The sequence below is a fragment of the Centroberyx gerrardi genome, chromosome 12 (genome assembly GCF_048128805.1).
Source record: "Centroberyx gerrardi isolate f3 chromosome 12, fCenGer3.hap1.cur.20231027, whole genome shotgun sequence".
Lineage (NCBI taxonomy): Eukaryota > Metazoa > Chordata > Actinopteri > Beryciformes > Berycidae > Centroberyx > Centroberyx gerrardi.
Window position 1 is genome coordinate 25,268,717 of NC_136008.1, and position 21,161 is coordinate 25,289,877.

At 40.6% G+C, this 21,161-nt stretch overlaps 2 protein-coding genes across 2 annotated transcripts in view; one reads left to right on the plus strand and one right to left on the minus strand.

Annotated features, from left to right (window-relative positions):
- LOC139931834 (RNA-binding motif, single-stranded-interacting protein 3-like) overlaps positions 1–3,626 on the plus strand; it is a 116,871-nt gene extending 113,245 nt beyond the window's left edge. Inside the window, exon 14 of the mRNA XM_071925444.2 lies at positions 592–3,626. Within this exon, the coding sequence (XP_071781545.1) occupies positions 592–595 (4 nt within the window). The 3' untranslated portion in view covers positions 596–3,626. The remainder of the gene's footprint in view (positions 1–591) is intronic.
- entpd3 (ectonucleoside triphosphate diphosphohydrolase 3) lies at positions 3,600–18,997 on the minus strand. Its single transcript, XM_071925483.2, has 10 exons — positions 18,797–18,997; positions 13,547–13,684; positions 12,638–12,755; positions 12,153–12,312; positions 11,339–11,498; positions 10,294–10,521; positions 9,272–9,535; positions 9,065–9,175; positions 6,899–7,036; positions 3,600–5,841 (listed from the first exon to the last, which is right to left on the minus strand). Exons 2-10 carry the CDS (start codon positions 13,679–13,681, stop codon positions 5,653–5,655), a joined length of 1,503 nt encoding a protein of 500 aa, XP_071781584.2. The 5' UTR covers positions 13,682–13,684; positions 18,797–18,997; the 3' UTR covers positions 3,600–5,652.
- Positions 18,998–21,161: the final 2,164 nt, after the last annotated feature.

Here is a 21,161-nt window from a genome sequence, read left to right on the forward strand (position 1 = left end):
CAAAGTGATTCTTAAAATTTCTTACTTAGTCTGACCAGCAACCAAAAAACACCCAAAGTATTCATTTTATAATGATATGAAACAGAGAAAAGCAGAAAACCTTAGCATTTGAGAAGCTGTAGCAAATGTTTAATGTTTTAAAACAATGAATCGTTTAATTTTCTGTCAGTCGACTAATCGATTAAACAACTAATCGGTTCAGCACGACTTACAACTATATTACAAGTATGCGGTGGATTATGTCCTAGTGTAACAGAGATTGATTAGACTTGCCATACAATTTTCTTACAGGCAGATTCATCAGGACAGATAGACAACAACTCCTTCCTTCAAAACTTGATTTACAAGAGTTTTAAAAGTCTGCAGATTCATAGGTGGAGACTTGTAGATGTCTCTCCATGACCCAGATATGTCAGACATATTTTCAGTGAATCATGTTCAACAGGTTGAGTGTTGTGCCTCGCTTTCTCTAAACCCTTCTCTAAAGGCTGCTGGTTTCTGTTGCACACAATGGTTGCACACAAACAAGGTATCAGATCTTTAGCTTCCTAAGTTACCCCTTTTTTACTGTCTCCTTATTGTTTCCTTCAGATAAGCAGAAGATGGTGGGATTATTGCTGCATTGCCTTGAGAAGGACTGCACTGAACACAGAGGGAATCAAAGTGAAACAAGGAAAAAAAAAAAAAGGTGAGATGGACAACACTGAGGGGAGAATGCTTCCACTTTGCACAGGCACCAAATAAAAGAGAAAACGAAGAAAAAAAAGGGTGGGGGGGGGGGGGGAAATCAATTCTATTTCTTACCATGAGAAAGAGAGAGGAAAAGTAAGTGACGGGAGGTCGAACTCGAGGACAACGAAACGAAATGCATTCTGCGACTTTGAGTTTATCATTTGTCGCCGTGGGACTGGACTTTGCCTCCAGACTCACGGGATGGAAGAGAAGAGAAGAGAAGAGAAGAGAAGAGAAGAGAAGAGAAGAGAAGAGAAAGACTGAAATCTAAACTCAAACAGCAAGCTGTACAGAAAAAGAAAAAAGAACATTTGAATGTGCAGGTAGATTTTCAGACTTTTTTATTAGAAGAGGAAGGAAGCAAAGTCTAGAAAATAAAAAAAAAACAGGTTGTCTTCCTTTGATATTAAGCTACATTATTTTCATTCTTTTTATGATTTTAGTAGTTTTCTAGAATGTTAATGGTTTCTTAAATCTTTATTGCCTTAATTTTGTCAAACTTTGGAAAAAAAAAAGTTTTCCATAGTCTTGAATTGTTAAAAAAAAAAAAAAAAGTAAGACTGAATGATTGAATGATTTGAGAGGTTCTCGGGAGTTTTAGAGTTCCTAGAGCCACGGAGATGAAATCTACAAATATATCTGTACAGGATAAAAAAAAAAAAAAAATAAGGCTGTATTTGTATGAAGATGATTTTAAATTATGTGGTACAGTGCAACTCATGTTGTTAGAATAAATCTCCTGAGTCTAATGTGACTAGCGGGGAAGGGTTCATCCACTGCTTCATGGAAAATGCAGTTTAGTTTCATTACGGAAAAAAACAAAGTTTGGTTTCTCCATGGCATTCGTGTTTTTTTTTTTTTTATTTTTTTTTTTTACTTGCAATCTTTTAATGACCTTCAAAAAGTTGTTGTTTTGCCTGCTATGCTTGTCTCACTGCGAAAAGAAAAGGATAAAAAGTAAAATTTCTGACTTTGACAAAAAGCAGTAAAAAAAAAAAAAAAAAAGCTAGGATTTTTAAATGTGCAAAGAGCAATAGTTTTAGGGAAACTGTTGACAAATTCTTTAGTCTTTCTTAACTGTCGAACAAACGCAGCCTACAGGTGGCATATTTTATACCAAAGATGAAGAACCAGAAACTAGGTAGTGAAGAGAACTTCCTTATTTCGCTTTTTTATTTTCTGTTTTTTCATTGTTTTTTTTTACTTCTGAAACTGAGATTTCTCTTGCTTGATGTGTCATTGGTGTGTGAGATTAGAGTTTTAACGGTGACAGAGAATGTATGTCACTAAGGGGCTTAATTAAACCCACATAGGCGCACTTGACCGTGCCGCAAAAATAGCGCTCAGAGATTGTTTTGTTTTGTTTTGTCGTGTGATCCGAACTCGATGGAGATCCAGGTCTGGTGATAGTAGAAGAAGCGGGAGGAGGTGGGTGTACCATGATCCCAACACCCTACTGTATGTATGTCAATGGGAAATGGACTGAATGGCAGGGACATGAGAATGATGGGTGTGTACTCTTTATACCTGTGTATACAGAAAACTGGCTCCTTTGGCTGCATCTGTCATCCAAAATGCCCACAGTGAGATTTAACTCCCTTAATGATGGTTGGCCAACATACCGCGGATAAGATTGAATTCTTCCTATCTTAGATGTATCCATGCGTCCTCTTCAGCTTCATCTCAGCCTGAGCAACATGCCACTGTCTTGCCAAACACAAGCCATTTCAAATGTGAGCAGGGCCACGATCTCTGTGAGAGGAAAGGGCATTTCTGTCCCGCTAAAGGTCTGCCAAGAAATCACTGCAGCTTACTTACTGTGTGCGTGTCCTCTCCCAGGAGGACAAGGACAGAATTTTTGACTTTTTTGCATTGCCTTTTTGTTTTTCTTTTGAGAATTGACTTTGACGTGTGAGCTGCTATTAACTTTTCAGTATTGGGGAGCGAGATGGTGTCGGGTCGGCCAGGTGGGGGAGAGGTGTGGCCGAAAGCATCCTGCAGGTTGTGCGCCTCTGTACTGGTTAAAGAGGTACACTCTTAAAAAGGATGTGTCATTTTAACACATCTGTCTGTCTTCTTTGGGACTACACACACTTGTGTTACTTTTCAACACAAGATATGTTAATAACACACGTTGTGTTAAAATGTATTGTCATTAACATACTGTATGTTGTGTTGAAAAGTAACGTGTTGTCCCAAAGAAGACACACAGATGTGTTAAAAATGACACTAATTATTATAAAGAGTGTATGTTCCTGGTTGCAGCCCTCGAAAAACACAAAAAGATATGGGAAATTACAATAAACATCAATCTCTTTTTAGATATGGAAAAGCTGCAAATAAGAATCTGCATTATTTGCATTGAATAATAGCACATAGTATGTGTTTGAGTACAGCATGTCTGTATTTGAGTGTAATTGGCTGTCAGAGTTGGCTGCTATAATAAGCCAGAGACATGATTGGCTGTCAGTGTTCTGCTCTGAGGTCACACCTTCTAAGCCCCACCCCCCTGACCCTCCACCAATGAGAGGAAGGTAATGGAGATGGAGGAAACGCACTAAAACCGTGGTTCAACCAAAATCAAGCAGATACAAACCTCTATTGGAAAATAAATTATTGAAAGAGAGAGAGAGAGAGTAGAGAAAGAGAGAACAAAAGTAATATTTATGAGATCTTTTTTTGTACAGGTGTTTAAAAGAAGATGCAACAGAAATACTTTGATGATGCTATTTTTTTATTTGCTTGGTCATATGCCTCCCATGTCTTTCAAATTGTGATTCTGAGAGTGTCTGTAGAACCAGTGGATATTACTGTAGTTTCAAATGTCTCTTTTCTTTTTTGTTTTCTTTTTAGACAAATCTTTCAATAAAAAATAAAATGTTTCAAACAACTGACATCCTGGCTATACTGTATATTCTGCATGTGCAAAACAATACCACTAGAGCGCACCATAGTACACAATGTGAGGGGAGGGAAGGGTGTTTGTGTGTGTGTGTGTGTGTGTGTGTGTAGAAATTTTACAGTAGGTCAGTGGTCACAGATGCTAGAGAACCATTCAGATTTACTATTAAACATGCATAGTTGCATTTTCATATCTCTTCTTTTGATTATTAAATCCACAAGATTTGAAGAACAAGCCACTAATGATTCACAAGTGTCAGTATGAAATAACCTCTAGAGCTCAGCTGATTTCATCACTAGTGGATTAGTAATATTATTCAGTTTATTCAGCATATACAGCCCAGCACACAGTAACCTGCATCTCATACAACAGCCAACGAAATGCACAGTTATTAGATCGTTTTATTAGATATGTTATATATGGAGTTATTATCAAAACATGAATAATACAGTCAGTGCATCAGATGAGAATCATGCATAATTCTCTTGGAGGCAGAGAGAGAGGCAGAGAGGCAGACTTTATTGTCAATGCTACCCAAGTAGAATATGATGTATACATACTGTCTAATTACACATTTACAGGTGTTTCAACCATGCTGCCTTCAGTCACAAATGATGTCTGATCAACTTTTTTTTGTTTTTGAATAAAACATTTCAGAATGATTGAATTTATCTTGAAACAATGTCCCTCATTTGTTAACATTACTGTGTGTGTGCCTATTATGCCTATGTAAACACAGTGAAAGTTTATCTACAGAATCCAGGACACAGATAACGGCCACATGCACAAGGCTTTATCCTCAACTCAAAATTTTCATCAGTTCTTCATAACTTTCCTAAAATCCTCCACTGACTTTTTTTGGTAACACTTTACTTAATTTAAATCCTGTGCATTAACCTGTGAATGAACCTATAAATTATGAGTAGCCTATACAATAATACTCTATAATAATACTCTTTAAGTACTTAATGAAAATCGTCCCAAAACATAATTACAAACAAAAACCACACAACAAAATGTTCAAATCGGATGTGCTGAAAAATAAAAATTACAACAGAGTTCCAGCACTCTTAAATAACAATTAATTTTTGCCAACCAGCTGGCCACTGCCCGAAACTCAAATTCATGCATTTGCATTTAAATTAATTATCTGTTGGCAAATAATAGAATGTATTACTAATGAGCCGTTGGTTTTTTTTGTAAGTTCTTATTTTAGTATGCAATGTTTGTATACTTTGTACTCACATTATTGTGTTGTTACACAGTGTCAATACATTACATGTTAGGGAGATTTTCATTAAGTACATACAGAATATTATTGTGCACTGATACTTTTCAATACTGGAATAAAGCCATGACAAAGCATTTTTCATATAAAGAAGACACATTCAGTGCAATTGTAATACAGTGAAAATCATAATCAGTAGGCGAGTGGATGGAAGTGGATGGACAAAATGAGTCGCTGTGTGTGTGTGTGTGTGTTGCCGCTGTTTCGGGATATTCACACCACACAGTGTCACCTCTTTGCCTTTAAAACTGCCATGTCTCCCTGCCTTTAGCGGAGCATATGGCAGATACTGAAAAAGACCGGAGTCAATTGTTACCCCAAAAAATGTATCCCATTACTTTAGTCTAGCTGAGTATACCTGAAGTGCAAAATGAACTTGAGCTTGTACTTTTTTTTAGAGAAATCTATTTGTTTACCATCTACCAAGTAAGAGAAACCAATCTCAAAACAGTAACTGAACATCCGATCTGAAGCCGAAGATGCTAGCAGGATATATACAAGCTGAGTGTTTTCAGTCTCTTGGCCACTTCAGTGTTTAGAACTGGTTTGTCATCATTAAATAGCTTAGGCTCAAAGATACGAACATATTCATGATTAACTTTCCACAGGGGAACCTGGGCACATGCTACCGTAGCGCCTCCCAGCCACAAACAGCTACGGCGGCGGCCGAGGCTTACAATGACTGTCCGGTCCCTTTTGTGAGTGGCGTACCCGCTTTGACCGCGTCGCTTCAGTAGCAGGTGCGAACGAGGACGATGAAGAGGAAGACAACGGTTATGATGGTGAGAGCGGAGAAGAGGAAGATGAGGCCGGCGAAGACGGGGTTTGCCATGGGGAGGATTTCCTTCGCCTCGGATGGGATCATGTTGGACATGCTCAGCATGTAGCCCAAGCTCCAGCCTACACTGGTCTCCTTCACCTGGAGAGGAGAGGAGAGGAGAGGAGAGGAGAGAAAGATAAAATTTTGTCATTTTGCGTTTTGTTCTACGGATTTTGCCTGATGCACTTTTTCATTTGCATGCTGTTGCCCCCTTTTTTCTTTCACATGCCACCTGCTATACGTCGCTTTGAATTTCTCCAGAAGTCAAGAGTGTCAAACAGGCCTGCCGTGACAAAGTGAACTAATGAAAGCCCCGGGACCGCACATGACTCTGAACAGCCGTCTAGTTTCCCTGGAAAGTGTGTCTGTTTTGTAACCTCCTCTTAAAGGAGCTATCAATTTGTCCCGCTCCAGATCCCCCAGAGGCATGAGCCGGCACACGCAGCACAGTAACTCGCTTGTTGGCGGCTTTTGGAAACTGGGGGACAGCACCAGGCCCAGTGAGGGAAGCCCTTGTTTTCAGTGAATGAGTCTTAAAGGGTAATAACGACGTGCAATTTGGAAACAGTGACTGTGTATGTGTGACTTTTTTGGAGAGCTACTTTCTTGTTATGCGACATGAGTCTGAGACTGAATCTCACAGCCTGGGAATCTCCTTCTGCTGAGGGAGTTCCATTGTTGAGAGAGGCTTCGTGTCCCCAGGGTGGAGGCATGGAATAAATCGCCTGCCTTTCACGCTGGCATTCACTTTTTTTTTTGTCTGTACATGATGAGTATGCCAGGCATCCATCTCTGCCTGGCTCCCAATGGGTGGTCTCATCCGCTTAGCATGGAGAGCATGAAATATATGGGATTTAATGTGCTGCAAAATGGGAGATGATAGTGTTCAAAGAAGAACAGCTCAAAACCTATTGTCATATTTACGTATATTCTCATATTCTCTCACTATTTGTCTAATGTGAGCGCTTTTGTTGCAAGAATAGAGAATAAATAATAGAGCAGACAGAATAGAGTAGGACAGGCAGTGTCTAATGGGAGGAAATTATCTTTGCTTTCTGTCTTCGTCTCACTCTTAAACACTTCGTATTGCTCTTTTTGTCTTCGCAGCTCAGATACAACAGTGGGTCAGTCCGGCATCTTTCCTTTTTTGACCGACCTCTTTTTGGAACGCAATGTTTCTCCAGGTCTCTTTGTCGAACTTGTATCCGTCTGCCAGCAGGGTGAAGACATAGTGACCAGCGTAGCAGTACGTCTTAAGGAATCGGTCAGAGATCCAATCTTTCTCTGCCTTCAGCTGCAAGAGAGAAGAAACAAAGATCAGAGTTCAGCGATTAAGACAAACTGCAGCCCACATGAAGTGAATGTTAGTGAAGTGAATGTTAAATGCTAAATAGCGGCAGAAGAAATGACTGCAGACAGTAACAGACTGCTGTGACAACAAGCCCAAACTGACTTGTTCCAACATTCATCTGTGTGGCTGTGTATGCCTGTCACCACGGGCCTGTTAGTGAGTTTACACAGTTATCTGTGTAATGGGCCAGCAACATGGTAAACCCATGGTGTTTGTCTATGTCTATGTTTCATTTGAACTGGCCTGTGTCTAAAGGCTAAGCTATGGCCGTGATAGATCCATGGTCCCTGCCTCTATATTGTATGTCTGTTGTTAACTTTTCTTAGCATTTTTATACCTGTGAGCCAGAGACATTACATCACATTTGTAATGGACAACAAAGGTTTTTATTCTATTCTAATCATTCCTGCTTCATCTTACTTTACTTACTATATGGTATGCTGGGCATGATGTTCTTTCATCATGTTTGGAGACTCACAGCTGTAAAGTTTGTGGTAGAGAGTATCAAATAGGAAACGTTTCTGTGTTTCTTTTGTTTGTTTATTTGTCTGTTTGGTAACCCTTTAAATTACAGGCCGTTAATTACGCAGTAATGACTGGAAATAACTAAGTAATATCCAAGTAAAATAGATGTAATAACTAGTAACAGCATTACAATGACTACTGAGTGGTAGGTAATTACTGAGTAATATACAAGTAAAAAAGACGCTTTTTACCAGTAATTGTATTGTAATGACTAGTGGTTATTTTTAGGCAATAATGGTATACAACACTGACAGACTGCTCATTGCCTATTATTTCCCTAGTAATTACTGGTAATGGTAATATGTCGTCTGGTAATTACTGAGTAATATACAGGCCAGAACAGGGCTTTTTACCAGTAGTTGTATTATAATGACTCGTTATTATTAAGTAGTAAATTGTATGTGTACATGGTAACATCTTATAAATTTCACCCCAATTTCCTCCCCATGGCCTGTAAAATGTAGTGGCCGCTGTTTCCATGCTATAGCTGAGTAGTTTTCCAACAATATAATAACATCTTTGACATTTCGGCAGAATTACCTTACCATGGCTTCCATGCTATAGCTGAGTAGTTTTCCAACAATATAATAACATCTTTGTTCCATTTCTGCAGAATTACCTTACCATGGCTTGTAAAATGTAGCGGCCGCTGTTTCCATGGAATAGTACAGATCAAATAGAAAAGATCAAAACTGAACTAACTAAACAAACAGAAAACATAACATCAATAGAAAAAAATCTTAACTGAACAGATGTATACACACACACACACGCACGCACACACGCACGCACGCACGCACGCACACAGACACACACACACACACACACACACACATGCATGCATACACTCACTCACTCATTCACACTTTAAGCTTCAAAGCATTGTTCAACTTCTGATGGATGACTGGCTTCAGTTTTTTTCCAACCCCAAGTAATTACCAGACGACATATTACCATTACCAGTAATTACTAGGGAAATAATAGGCAATGAGAAGTTTGTCAGTGTTGTATACCATTATTGCCTAAAAATAACCACTAGTCATTACAATACAATTACTGGTAAAAAGCGTCTTTTTTACTTGTATATTACTCAGTAATTACCAGTCATTGTAATGCTGTTACTAGTTATTACATCTATTTTACTTGGATATTACTTAGTTATTTCCAGTCATTACTGCGTAATTAACGGCCTGTAATTTAAAGGGTTACCATCTGTTTATTTCTCTTCCTTTCTTCCAGCCTCCTTTCCTCCTTCCTTCCTTCCCTCCTTCCTTGCTTTCTTCCCCCCACCCTTCCTTCCTTCCTTCCTAAATTCCTTTTTTTGTCCATCCCTCCACCCCTTCCTTCTTCCTTTACTCCCTCCCTCCCCTTCCTCTGTCCCATCCCTTCCATCTTCCTTCCTTCCTTACTTTGCACTGTAGCAGCAGGCAAATTTGAGAAACTTACAACTGTCCAGTGTGTGTTGCAGAATTCGTCTACTGCAGCCTTGAATACATCCAGCTCTGAGGTCCTGTTCTGTCCCAGAGCCCTAGCAGTGTAGAAGAATCCAGCATATGCCTGGTAGGAACAACAGACAGAGTTATAGTAAATTATTATGAATGTACCGTACTGTATTTGTCTGCGTCTGCGTGCAGCTTCGTCACAGTGTGTTACCATAAATTCCCCAGTGACCGGTGGCTGCTGGACTCCGTTGAAGGAGCAGTTGGCTCCGGAGCAACTCTTGAAGTCAAATATGGACTTGACGATGCTCCTGCACTTGTCCGAGTCCGGAGCCCCCACCATGAAGATGTCTTGGTCTGGGTTGTAGTTCGCTGGCTTCTCTGTGCACTGCGTTTCGTAGATGGATGAGGCCTTCACCGTGATGCTGAAGCCCTCGGCGTAGCAGGGATTGGGAACGTAGGTCAGGTCCTGCGATGCCTGGAGGGTTAAGAGGAAGAAGAAAAGGGGAGAAGGGGAGGGAAGATGAAAGACAGTGCTTATCTCACGATACGATTCAATACGCGCTAAAATGGAGCTAATATCACAATTTATTTTTCTGCCCCACGATACGTATTGTCACATTTTTGTATCGCGATATATTGTATTTCGATATATCGTCCCATCCCAGTTGCTTATATAATCAACACCTTCTATATGTCCAAAACTTCTTTGCTTGAATTCCTCATGAAGCAAATTTACCACACACACAACTTGCCAATCAACATTTCACCCCAGGGCGATTCTCAAAACATGCGCAAGCAGTGCTGCAATTTTACACCCATAACATATTCTCATAGCATCCCTCCCTCTAATTACTATGAGCTTCAACTTTGTATTTACTTACAAGCTACCAGAGATAATGCATTTTCTCCCAGTCTAGCTTGATGACATTGACGGTCTGATCAATTTCCTTAATGACATAATGCATCCTTGACTGGTCTCCCTTTGCCTGTTAGCAGCTCAAGGACACCGTTCCCTGATCAACTCTTAACTGGGCGTTAATGGATTTTTGCGTGCACATGCACACAGACACAGACACACATGCATTCTCACCACCACATGCATGCAACACACACACACACACACACACGCACACAAAAGCAATCTCAGGAAAGGGCCTCTACCATATAGTGATTCCTTGAGAGATCTCATCTGCGCATACACACACACACACATACCAAAGACAAGCTGTGTACCTTGACTATTTTGTCCAGAACCTTCTTCTCAACCTCGTTCTTGCCATAGCAGAGGAAACTGTGTGTGTAGACGTTGTAAGGATAGCCGTACAGTTTGACCGGCATATAGTCAGACCCCCTGGTGCCATCCGGGACTGCAAAGGCAATCTGGGTGGATGCTCCACCAAGGTCCATGGACCCCACTGTCTTCGCCCCATCAGGACGGACATAGGCGTTCCACAGGTTCTTCTGCAAACACAATGGAAGGAAAGCTTTTGCAGACCTTTGGTGTGTAACATGCAATGGCCTACAAACTGATTTTGCTGATATATTTTTTATACAAACAATAAAGTCACATTTTCACAATAGAGATGAGCTAATTTTAGCAGAGATCCAAAAGAAACAGCGAGTGAAGAGGTCACATATCACGTTGCAAAATAATATCATCATAATAATGCTGCTTTGTATTGCTTTTTTGGCTTGAGAACAAGAACCATCATCCATCACTGAGCAGATGAAAATGCGAGTGTGTGGGAAGAAATTGGGAGTGTGTTACAATCGGCAGGGAGTTTTTGTCCCAAAACAGGCACTACTGGCTGGAAAGTGAGGTTTGAAAGCCAGAAATCTCTGTGCTTGGTGATGTAATCTCTCTATCAACCTCCTGCAGTTATGGTCATTTTGTGCTATGGAGCAAGAAAAATCTTACATATTGCCCCTTTGATATGGTATTTGATCTGTTCAGTTAAACAAAATTCTGTCAAACTTTCCAACGATAGAGATAAATATTGAGTTTTCAAGGCACCAGCTGAACCAAAACAAGCCTTTGGCCCAGCACATTCATTGGTGGCTACAAGAAGACTTGGGCTAGTCTTTGTTTCCAATACCATTTTCCCCAGTTTACAGTCTTCTGCTGCTATTCTTATTAAAACTAAGAGTTGGATCGCCATATCATCATCTCATCAAAATAAATTGTTTAATCCAAATATGTGAGTTGTCCCGACTGAACTACTAAAAACCAATGTATTATATTTGACATTTCAGTTCATTTCTGCCTTGTTTTCCTTACCTCCAGGAAGTTTCCCATGAGGTAGTTGACAGTGATCCACCCATACAGCCCCTCTTCCTCTCCAGTGATGATGGAGGCGTTTTGGAACATGAAGGGCAGAGACTCCAGGTAGCTTCTGAGGCTAGCCAGGATCTCATTGGACCTCTGCTCATTCTGCTCACTTATGGCAAAACAGAAGATGGATTAGGATTAGAGTCGGGGCAGAAAATGGATCGGAAGCAGTCAAAATTGGAATCAGAATAATCGTCATCATGTCATTCATCATCACCTTGTCATCATCATTATCATTGACTACAATAGCAACAACATCAATAACATCATATTTATTCTTATGAATGACTTGTATAATCAAATGGATCTACCCAAATCCACAAGGCACAATATAGCTGTCAGACTTGGGACAGTTTGACACTGCCTAACGAAAGTAAACCAAAAAAAATCAAATCTGGTTACCCATTCACTACTGTGGAAATGTCCTCTTCAAACAACATAACTTGGGCCCAGTACAGTACAGGCCCTAGGTCTAGGTGTAAGAATTTTTTACGCCCCCCTTTTCTATAAGAAAATGACTACTGTGAGAAGGCCCCATATGTGGTCCTCCCTGCATCACTGACCTGGGTGCAGTAGTCTGCAGTGTAAACATGTTTTTACTACTGGAGCTTCCTGGTGGCTCAGCAGGCTTGGGGGAAAACCATGTGGTGCATGAGGACATACCATGTGAACATATACTGTGCAGGTTGAATCTCTTCTGTCTTTCCGGTCACCCTGCACTATATTCTAGCTACTGAAGACACTTATTTCAACATGTTCTTACTGGAGCAGTCTCATTCCAGCAGTAGCTCCCAGAAAGATAGGCGTGTTTTTGTGTTTTCCAGCAGGAATGGCTTTGGTGATGTTGTCCATGCAGGCTTTGAAGGCTTTCCATGATGCATCATCTTTATCTGGGTCAACTTTCATTTCCGAGATACCGTCACCTGTGGACACAAGGCCAGGCTTACATTACTGCACTAATAGCCTTGAATAAAATGGCTGAGTAAATGTGTTTTTTAATATTTTCAGTTAAGCCAATTGAATAAAGGCTTTTAAAACTCAAAAATGATCAATAACCTCTGATTTTCCCCAAAAGAGCAACTCAAGATTTTTCTGTTCATTATATCCAAGAATTCAGTTGACTTTACCCTCACATTTTCATTTTGTCATCATTCCTCACAGTTTTTTGATACCAAAACAATTTTAGAACATACTGTACACACACAGTAGCTATAATTCACTGCTCTCATTTGAGAGAAAAGAACTCACCGGCAACTCTGCAGTTCTGCACCTCCGTCACCACTCCTGTGTCATTCTGCTTCTCCCCCGGCCACTTGTACAGGTATACGTTGGAACGGGACGAGCCGGAGTCGATCACTATGCCATACTGAAGAGAGCAGGGGAGAGAGACAAACAGAAAGAAAGAAAGAAAGAAAGACAGTTAAAAATTGAAGGAGAGAGACAGACAGAAAGTAAAGAGAAAGAAGAAGGCAGAAAGAAAGGAAGGGAGAGAGAGAAAGAGGTAGATGAATGAATGATTTTCCCTCTACTCACTCTACTTGCTCTTAAAAAAAATCCCCTCTATCTCTCTCCTTGGCTCTTACTCTATTTCTTTTCCTAGCACTGATGCTTACATTGTCACCATGGTCACAATACCATATAACTCTAAGGTTGACTTTTGCACTCCTTCATTTTGGCTGCTGGTAATTTGGAACTAGGAATTGAACCTACTCATGCACTCATTAAGTCACTCTTGTCAGCCAAATGCGCCAAATGTGGACTTTCAGACGCAGGCATCTCCATTTCACTCTTGTTTTGTGCACAATCATCATGTTTTCACTGTTCCAGTTTGCACTCGGGCCCAGCTGAGTGCACCCCTTATTAGCAAGAGACATAAAAGCCCCGTAATGATATTGTAATGTCTTCCCACAAAGAGCTGGGACTATAAAGGTAGGATTAAAAATGCAAGGGAGGGGTTAACCCTAACCCAACCACACATGGTCCATCAGTGCAGGGCAACCCCCCTCCGCCTTTAACCCTGTCACTGACGTCTGGATAACATTAGGCTTCACATTCCCAGAGGGATAGTTGTATGGGAGGTAAGGTATGTGTGTGTGTGTGTGTGTGTGTCTGTCTATGGTATGTGCGTGTACATTTGTGCATGTGCATAGTGTTCACCTCCAGCGTGTATTCGTGAGACTTCCAGGTGTCCTGGATGATGGCGACAGCGATGATGGCGGCGATGCTGGCCAGGAGGAGCAGCAGCACGGCCGCCGTGCGACACTTGCAGCCCCGCTCCCGCTTGGAGGCCATGTCCTGCGGGAGAGGGAAGGCAGACGGATCGAAGAGAATTGAGAAAAGAAGCGTGTTTTTTCTTTTAATGAAGGCATCTTAGTGCCGAAAGTGATGATACATGAAGAATTTTACAAGGTGAGATGAGCAATAATAGCACTTATCTAAACGCAGAGTACTACAGGGAGTACTCTGCTTTTAGTACAGGGAGGCAGAAAACAAGACTAGTAACAGATTTCTTTGAAATGTATAGTTAGTGGTATGTGTGTTTATTATCTGCCCAAATAAAGAGAAAGCCATTAAGTCACCCACAATGTTAAGATTCTTCTAAGGAAGTGAGGAAGTTTTGTAGTTTTATTTAAGGTCACACAGAAATTAAAAATGACTTTTCTGCCTTTTCATCTCATTCTGTCTATCATAACATACACCTATTTGACAATTTCTGCCAAAAAAAAGACAAACATTTTATTTTCTTGTATTTTTATATCAAAATCTCATTACTTTTACAGTCAACCAATAAAACCATCACAGATATTCGTACAGTTCCGCCCCTCTGCCCCAACTACTCTCCCTAACTGATATCCCATTGGTTAGTTTCAAGTCTGGGATGATGGGTTGGAGGGCATGAGGAGGACTTGGGTCCTAAGTACAGTACAGTTTTTTGACAGCCAGCAATTGTGCTTGCTGCTGTCTTTTATCTCCAAAAGCTTTGGTAGTTAATTTTTTTCTTTCTTTCTTTTTTTTTTTAATTTGAATTGAAAGCACACACAGACTTCCATGTGCCAGTGATCCTGAACGTTATTTGGAAAGTCAGTCTGTTTTCAGTCTCGGATCATAGAAACAGAGGTTCTGCAGCATGATAACCTCACTGGTGGATTATGTTCATTCGTGTACCCACCTATTCCAAAACAATCACAGGACTTGCCAAAACCTGTTCAAGTCTCAAGGAAGGATTAGAGAGGGTATTGGTATAGAGGTAATGTGCTGCCACTTTTCAACAGTACTGAAGAGACAATATTAACTTTGTGTGTACATCTGCCTGTGTGTCCAGTTCATTTGAGGAAGAATTAGCCGAAGCAGCCAGCCATTCGCAGCACTAACACCGGACAGCTGCTGGGGAGGTGCATAATGGGAGGTTCCTAACATGGCTACCACTCCACCAAAGCCTCCAGAGCCCAAGGCCATTCGGCATCAGAGAAAGATTTGGGCTGTAGGTCAGTGTGGCATCAAGCTGCAGGCGGTGGAAAAGAAATGTCACCTCACAGAAAGATGAGTTTCCATCACATCTTGGCCTCGTGCAAAAGCATAACACGGCTTGCCAGAGACATTTCCGCTGGAGTCTCATGGGTTAGTTCATTGACAAAGAACAGTGCTGCAAGCCGGATCCACTGTCCATGGATGAATGCTACGTACACAAACACTGGCTCACAACATAATGTTTCTCATATGCCGGTGTGTTGCTCTTATACCCAGAGGTGGGAAGTAACTACATTAACTCAAGTACTGCACTTAAGTACAATTGTGAGGTTCTGGCACTTTATTTGAGTATTTCCATTTTGTGAGACTTTCTACTTTTACTCTACAAGTTTTACCTGCAAAACATATGATAAGCTCATAAAATATGTTGCATTGTTAGAGTTTAAACTCCCCAACAGTATATGGAGCAGTTAGACCGACAACATTAAAATACTTCTTTAGGTTAATGCTTCAATAATTTAACACTCTGAAAGAATGACGACTTCTACTTTTGATACTTCAGTACACTTTACTGCTAATACTTCTATACTTTTACAGAAGTAAACTTTTGAATGCAGAACTTTTACTTTTAATGAAGTAATCTTTCCGTTATGGTATTGCTACTTTTACACAAGTAAAGGATTTGAGTACTTTTTCCACCACTGCTTATACCAGTGTACTTTTCTCATTTACATTTCTCACATATGAATGCGATTTGGCTGCAGGTCTGATGGAACACACACACACACACACACACACACACACACACAAACTCTGTAACACACTCAGTAACACTGCACACTGCAGTGCACTGTCTCTCAACACACACACACACACACCCTCCCACTCACTACCATACTTTCACTTACCCAGTGCTTCCAGTATCATTATCTGCAGGTGTTTTATTGTATCTCCCTTGCGTGCTATTGATAATATTAATAATAAACTTTATTTATATAGCACTTAGTAAATACATAAAAGCATGCATGGTAAGACATCTGGAGGGAAAAATCAAACCATTTATAAAGGACCGAATTTAGAAATAGCTGCAGGACAAGAACTAAAAGATGAGGTGCTAAAATGAAAAAAAAATCACAAATGACATATATATATATATAAAAAAAAAGGATTCAAGTAAAAGCAAGATGAAAAAGTTTTTAAAAGTGATTTAAACAAATACATCGAATTGACTGAGTAATAGAGTAATAGAGGTGTGTAGAAATAAAAGCACGTGTTACAATTTCCAAGTGTTTGAAAGATAAAAAAAAAAAAAGCATTAATCTTAGAGTTGAAGGAAGCTAGACTGTACCAATTTTTTGACATGATTTATCTAGGGTTGAACTGGAGTCAAAGATGACAAATTTCTGCAGCTTGTTGTTACATTTGCAGAGAGAGAGTGCCAAGACTGTTATGGGTGTCGGCGCATTAATGATAATGATAAGAACTTTAGATTTATCACTATTGAGCAGAAGGAAGTTGAGTGACATCCAGGGCTGAATATCCAGAAGGCAGTTTTGTAAAATGGTTAGCTCTGCCATATCACCAGGTTATTTATGCATTAGTTGTGTGTGTGTATGAGATGTGAGTTTTATCCTTGATATTACAGTATGTGCAAAAAAAATGTAATCTAAGCCTAAACCCCAGTTTTCCCATGTCACGTTATGTAATAACTTGGGGAAAATCTGTTGTTTTGTAACCAGGATTTGTTTTATGTGAAGTATACTCAAAGAAGATGAGGAAAGAATTTGTTCAAATGAAAATATTAAGTGGAGAAAAAGAAAAAAAACTCTGGCTAAAGTATGAAATCCACCTCTACTAACATTATTAGATATCAATATGACAGTGACTATAAAGATTTTGAAAAATACTCCCCCACGCTTTGCTTAAACGTGCTGAAAACGCTGTACCCTGCTGCAAGAGTGTTCAGTAATGAGCGGTCATGAGCGGTTGCGACAGCGTATGATTACAACGTTGCATCAATGCACAGCAGGTAAATGCTGCTATTACATCTCTGCCTGGCTATGTAGGTGTTATTATCAGATTCTCAAACAGTATGGTATCTCTCTCTCTCTCTCTCTCTCTCTCTCTCTCTCTTTCACTTTCTTTCTTACCTTCCACGCAATATGAACACAAAGTAAACATTTGGCTCCACCATTGTTGACATATCCATAACGGTTTGTTGTGTTTTGAAATGACAGACTCCTGCTTTTTAAAATTGCCCCTATAACTGCAGTGAAGCCAAACAGACAGGGTGTGTGTAGACACTGATGACATGTCAACAAGCTGTGTGATGTCTTTCACAGACGCTACCTTGGTCTGCTGAACACCCCGAAAGATTACACAATAGTTTTAAACCGCCAGGTTTTTAGATTTGGTTGCTTTTCCTTGATGGCTATACTGACATTTTTCATTTTCAATATGTTGGCTTGGTTCCAAGGTCATAACGTGTTCTATAGGAGATACAGGATATCTGTGGGATACTGACAATGTGTTTAAGTACTTAGCCTATCACCGCTGCTAGAGAGTCACAAGAAATATTGATCCAAAGTATGTCTAATTTATCTTTTCACACTTTTATCTACAATAAACTTCAGTCAGACTAACAGAATTTAAAAGCCTGAAAATACAATTGCATCCTACTGTGCTGCAACATTAAAGTATAAGAGTGTCTGCTCTGCTGTGTGTCTGAGCACAAAAACTAAATAGCAATAGTAATCCCAAAATTATTCTACATCGCTATTGTGTTACAACATGTATGAACATGTATGGACACCACGGTTTTAACCAACCTAATCATTTGCACTGAATGGACAGTGCATCTAATGCAACTAATGGTTTAATGGCACATCTTTTGAAGCAAATGAAGGAAAAAAATCATCTTCTAAAAGCACAACATTGATCTTTGGCCTCATAATTAGCCGGCCGGTGGTTAGTCTAATCCTTAACATCAATGTAAAGTAGAGGTGTGTTTATTCCTCCTGGCTGCAGGTTGCTTGTGCAGCTTCGGGGCAAGTTTACACAGACTGTCAACTGCTGTCCATTATACCTGCTTCCTCTGCACTGACCACATTTGTCAAATGAAAATTTCTCAGCGACCTAAATCAAGTTTGTGGACAGTTGCATGCGTTTCTCTAACAAAAGTTACCTGCTTTTGTAGGATACCGAGCGACAAGCCTGTATTATTTCATTTAGTCTATCTGACATTGCAGACACTTGGGAATTCAATGGCAGCACACATTTGAGTTTACCAGCAGATTTAGCATCAGCACATTTAATTGAAACCATTCTACTGCTTCCTAATGTTGGCCTCCCCCATTCCAATGGCTACTCTATTCAGCTATCTGAAACATTGGAAGAAAGTTTTCTCTCTCTCTCTCTCTCTCTCTCTCTCTCTCTGCAGAACAATCCTCTCAGAGTTTACTCTACATTTCAAGCACAGGGCAAACCACACAGTGCAGCAAGATTAGTTTTTCAATTGCCATGACAGATAAACACAAGGGTCAGCAACATGTGTCAGCAAGTCTGCACCTAAAGCTTGTATTTTTTTTTGTTTTGTTACCATGGATGAAATATGTCCCAGTAAAGACAGCGCTATGGAGCTGGGAGTCAAAGAATTCCCACATATTTGCCCATCAAGGTGTTGCTTCTGCTTGTAGGGACTGGTCCTGGCAGTGTGACCTCAAAGGGGCGAGGAGGACAGAAAAAAAATCTGGTATAACGCTTGATACATGCAGCCTATTACACTACAGCAGGTCCAACTGAACCATCCAACTCACCCCACATGAAACAAACTTACTAAATTAACCCTTCGGTCACATATCTTCTACTTTCGTGTACCGCCCCTGGTGTTTTCCTTTGGAAGGAATGAATGAGACAAGTTGTTTTATTTGCTTTTCCTACCTTGAAGAGCAGGCTTGGCGGATCCTGGCTTGGGGAAGGGAGTGAGACGACTCACAAGGAGGGAGAAAGAAGCACAGGAGGTAATAGGAGAGCTGGAGAGAGAGAGAGAGGGAGAGAGAGAGAGAGAGAGAGAGACAGCAAGAGCGAGAGAGTGAGAGTGGTCTGAAGATTGTAAGCTCCTCATTGATCGGTCCGCGAGGACAGGAGTGGTGTACCCCAATAGAGAGAGGGAGGGAGGGAGGGAAGGAAGGCGGGAGGGGCATTACATACACACTCCAGCTTTCACCACTCCCACCACAAGGGATAACATCAGTGAAAACTGCCAGGACTGTTTCCACACACAGGGAGCACAGTCAATGAGTGATACTGGACTGGTCCTAGTTCATTGTAAATGACTTAGGGCAGATACAACCATATACAGTACATGCTACCCCTATTTATGCCTTGTTAGTATCCCATGGGTGAAACAATGCGAGAAAGAGAGAGGCAGAGCGATTGTTCAGTAGTTTGTTGATGTAATCAATGGGACAAAGTGGTGTGGATGATTTACCGTCTTCCACACAGTTTATCACAACGTCAGCTCCTGTTTGATGGGCTTGAACTGAAGCTATCAGACAGCATAATCTGAGCTCTTCAATGCAAAGCGAAGTGGGAATTAAAATGGCTTTGTGGGCCATGTGACAAACTCTCACTGTATCCCTGGGGTTCTGTTACTTTTTTCACCCTGGGACTCAAACAACATTCTTTTTCCCCAATAACTAGAGACTCTTCCCCCCCTGAAATGAGCTTGAGGCCTTTTTGGGGGGCCAAACTTCTAGTTTTAAGAAGCTATTATGATAAAAAAATATCCTTTTTTTTCTTTTGAGCTGAGTTTTGATATGAGCTGCTTGTGTGGGTGGTGACAAGGTGTAAGTCAACTGCAAGTCCCCCTGGGTTGGTGTGAGCTAAACAATATTGTGGATGTAAATTGCTAGCCAAAAGGTTCACACCTGGAGCGACGAGTGACGAGCAAATAAACGCGGGCCACGTCATGCCCCTGCAGCAACTGTTAACCCACAAACCAGTCCAACGGAAGGTCTCAGTAATTAGCCCTGGACTGAGTCTGGGCATGTTGGCTTAATGATGAGGTCCCGGAACACCAAGTGGTCGGTGTTCCCGTGAGTCAGTCTGGAGGGAAAAGGTTCCGGAACATATCAAGACAACAAGCGCATTGGAGGCACGGTGGTGCTCAGTACAGCCATACAGCTTACTGTAGACCTAACAGCCTAAACATTACTAAATGACCGACTATATGACCTTAGAGCTCCGACTACTGGGGACCTATAACAATATTTGATTATTGCATAGGCTACATAATGCTCATTTTGTCCAAACTGCCCTTCAAGTAGCCGAGTGGACTAAAGATATAACTGTGCTGTGCACAACATAAAAATGCCCACATACTTGGCTGTGAGATACCCTAATCATAGCCTACATAAACACATGAAGGAAACTGCAATGGCTTCAACCATTGCAACACACATACAACACAAATACTTCCATAGGGTATCTATTTTAAACGTAGGAAACAATGTCAGCGAATAATGAAATGACAGCAATAAAACGTATCATGGTCATGCCATGCAGCTAGTCGGCCTAAATGCAACACTCAGCTGGACCGCGCTGGTTTTGAAATACCCACATTGATGTGGGGATTACAGCCCTTCACTCAACCAATTATATTACCAATTATTTCTGGACACTCAACATAACATGCACAATTGCCCACATATTTAACTGTTGGACTTACAGGTCCGCACTCCAAATAATTTCTGTTTTAATCTATGCAAATATGAATTTAGATGTTATTGTCCCAGCAGAGAACAGTTTACAAACAAAAAAAAAACACGCATACCTTGTCTAATTTTCCAAAAATAGCCCACACAGCGGACATATGGACAGCAAATTCAACTGTCTTTTAGCCATGACGCTGTCTGAAGTTTACCATAACACACTCAGCAGAGCAGCTCACTCATGTGATGTGATTACTATGCGCTTGGTGCTACTTTCTAATAGGGTAATTACCTGTCGTCTTATGGAAATGAGCCAATTCATTTTTTGGCAGGGAGGGGAAAGGAAGAGTCAATTATTGGGATTATTACATGGCAGACAAGACACACACACACACAAAAAAAAAAAAAACTTTCAGAGGTGCCGGGTCCACGCAAATAAGTAGGCTACCAGAATGCAGGTAGTCCAAAACCGCGAGGTGAAAGCTCTGGGCTTAATTTGAAACGGTGATATTCTGTTTTTACAGATGAATTATGTAATTTCCCCACGTGTGCGCACACACACACATTTTCCTTGAATTATTGTTTTTATTCCA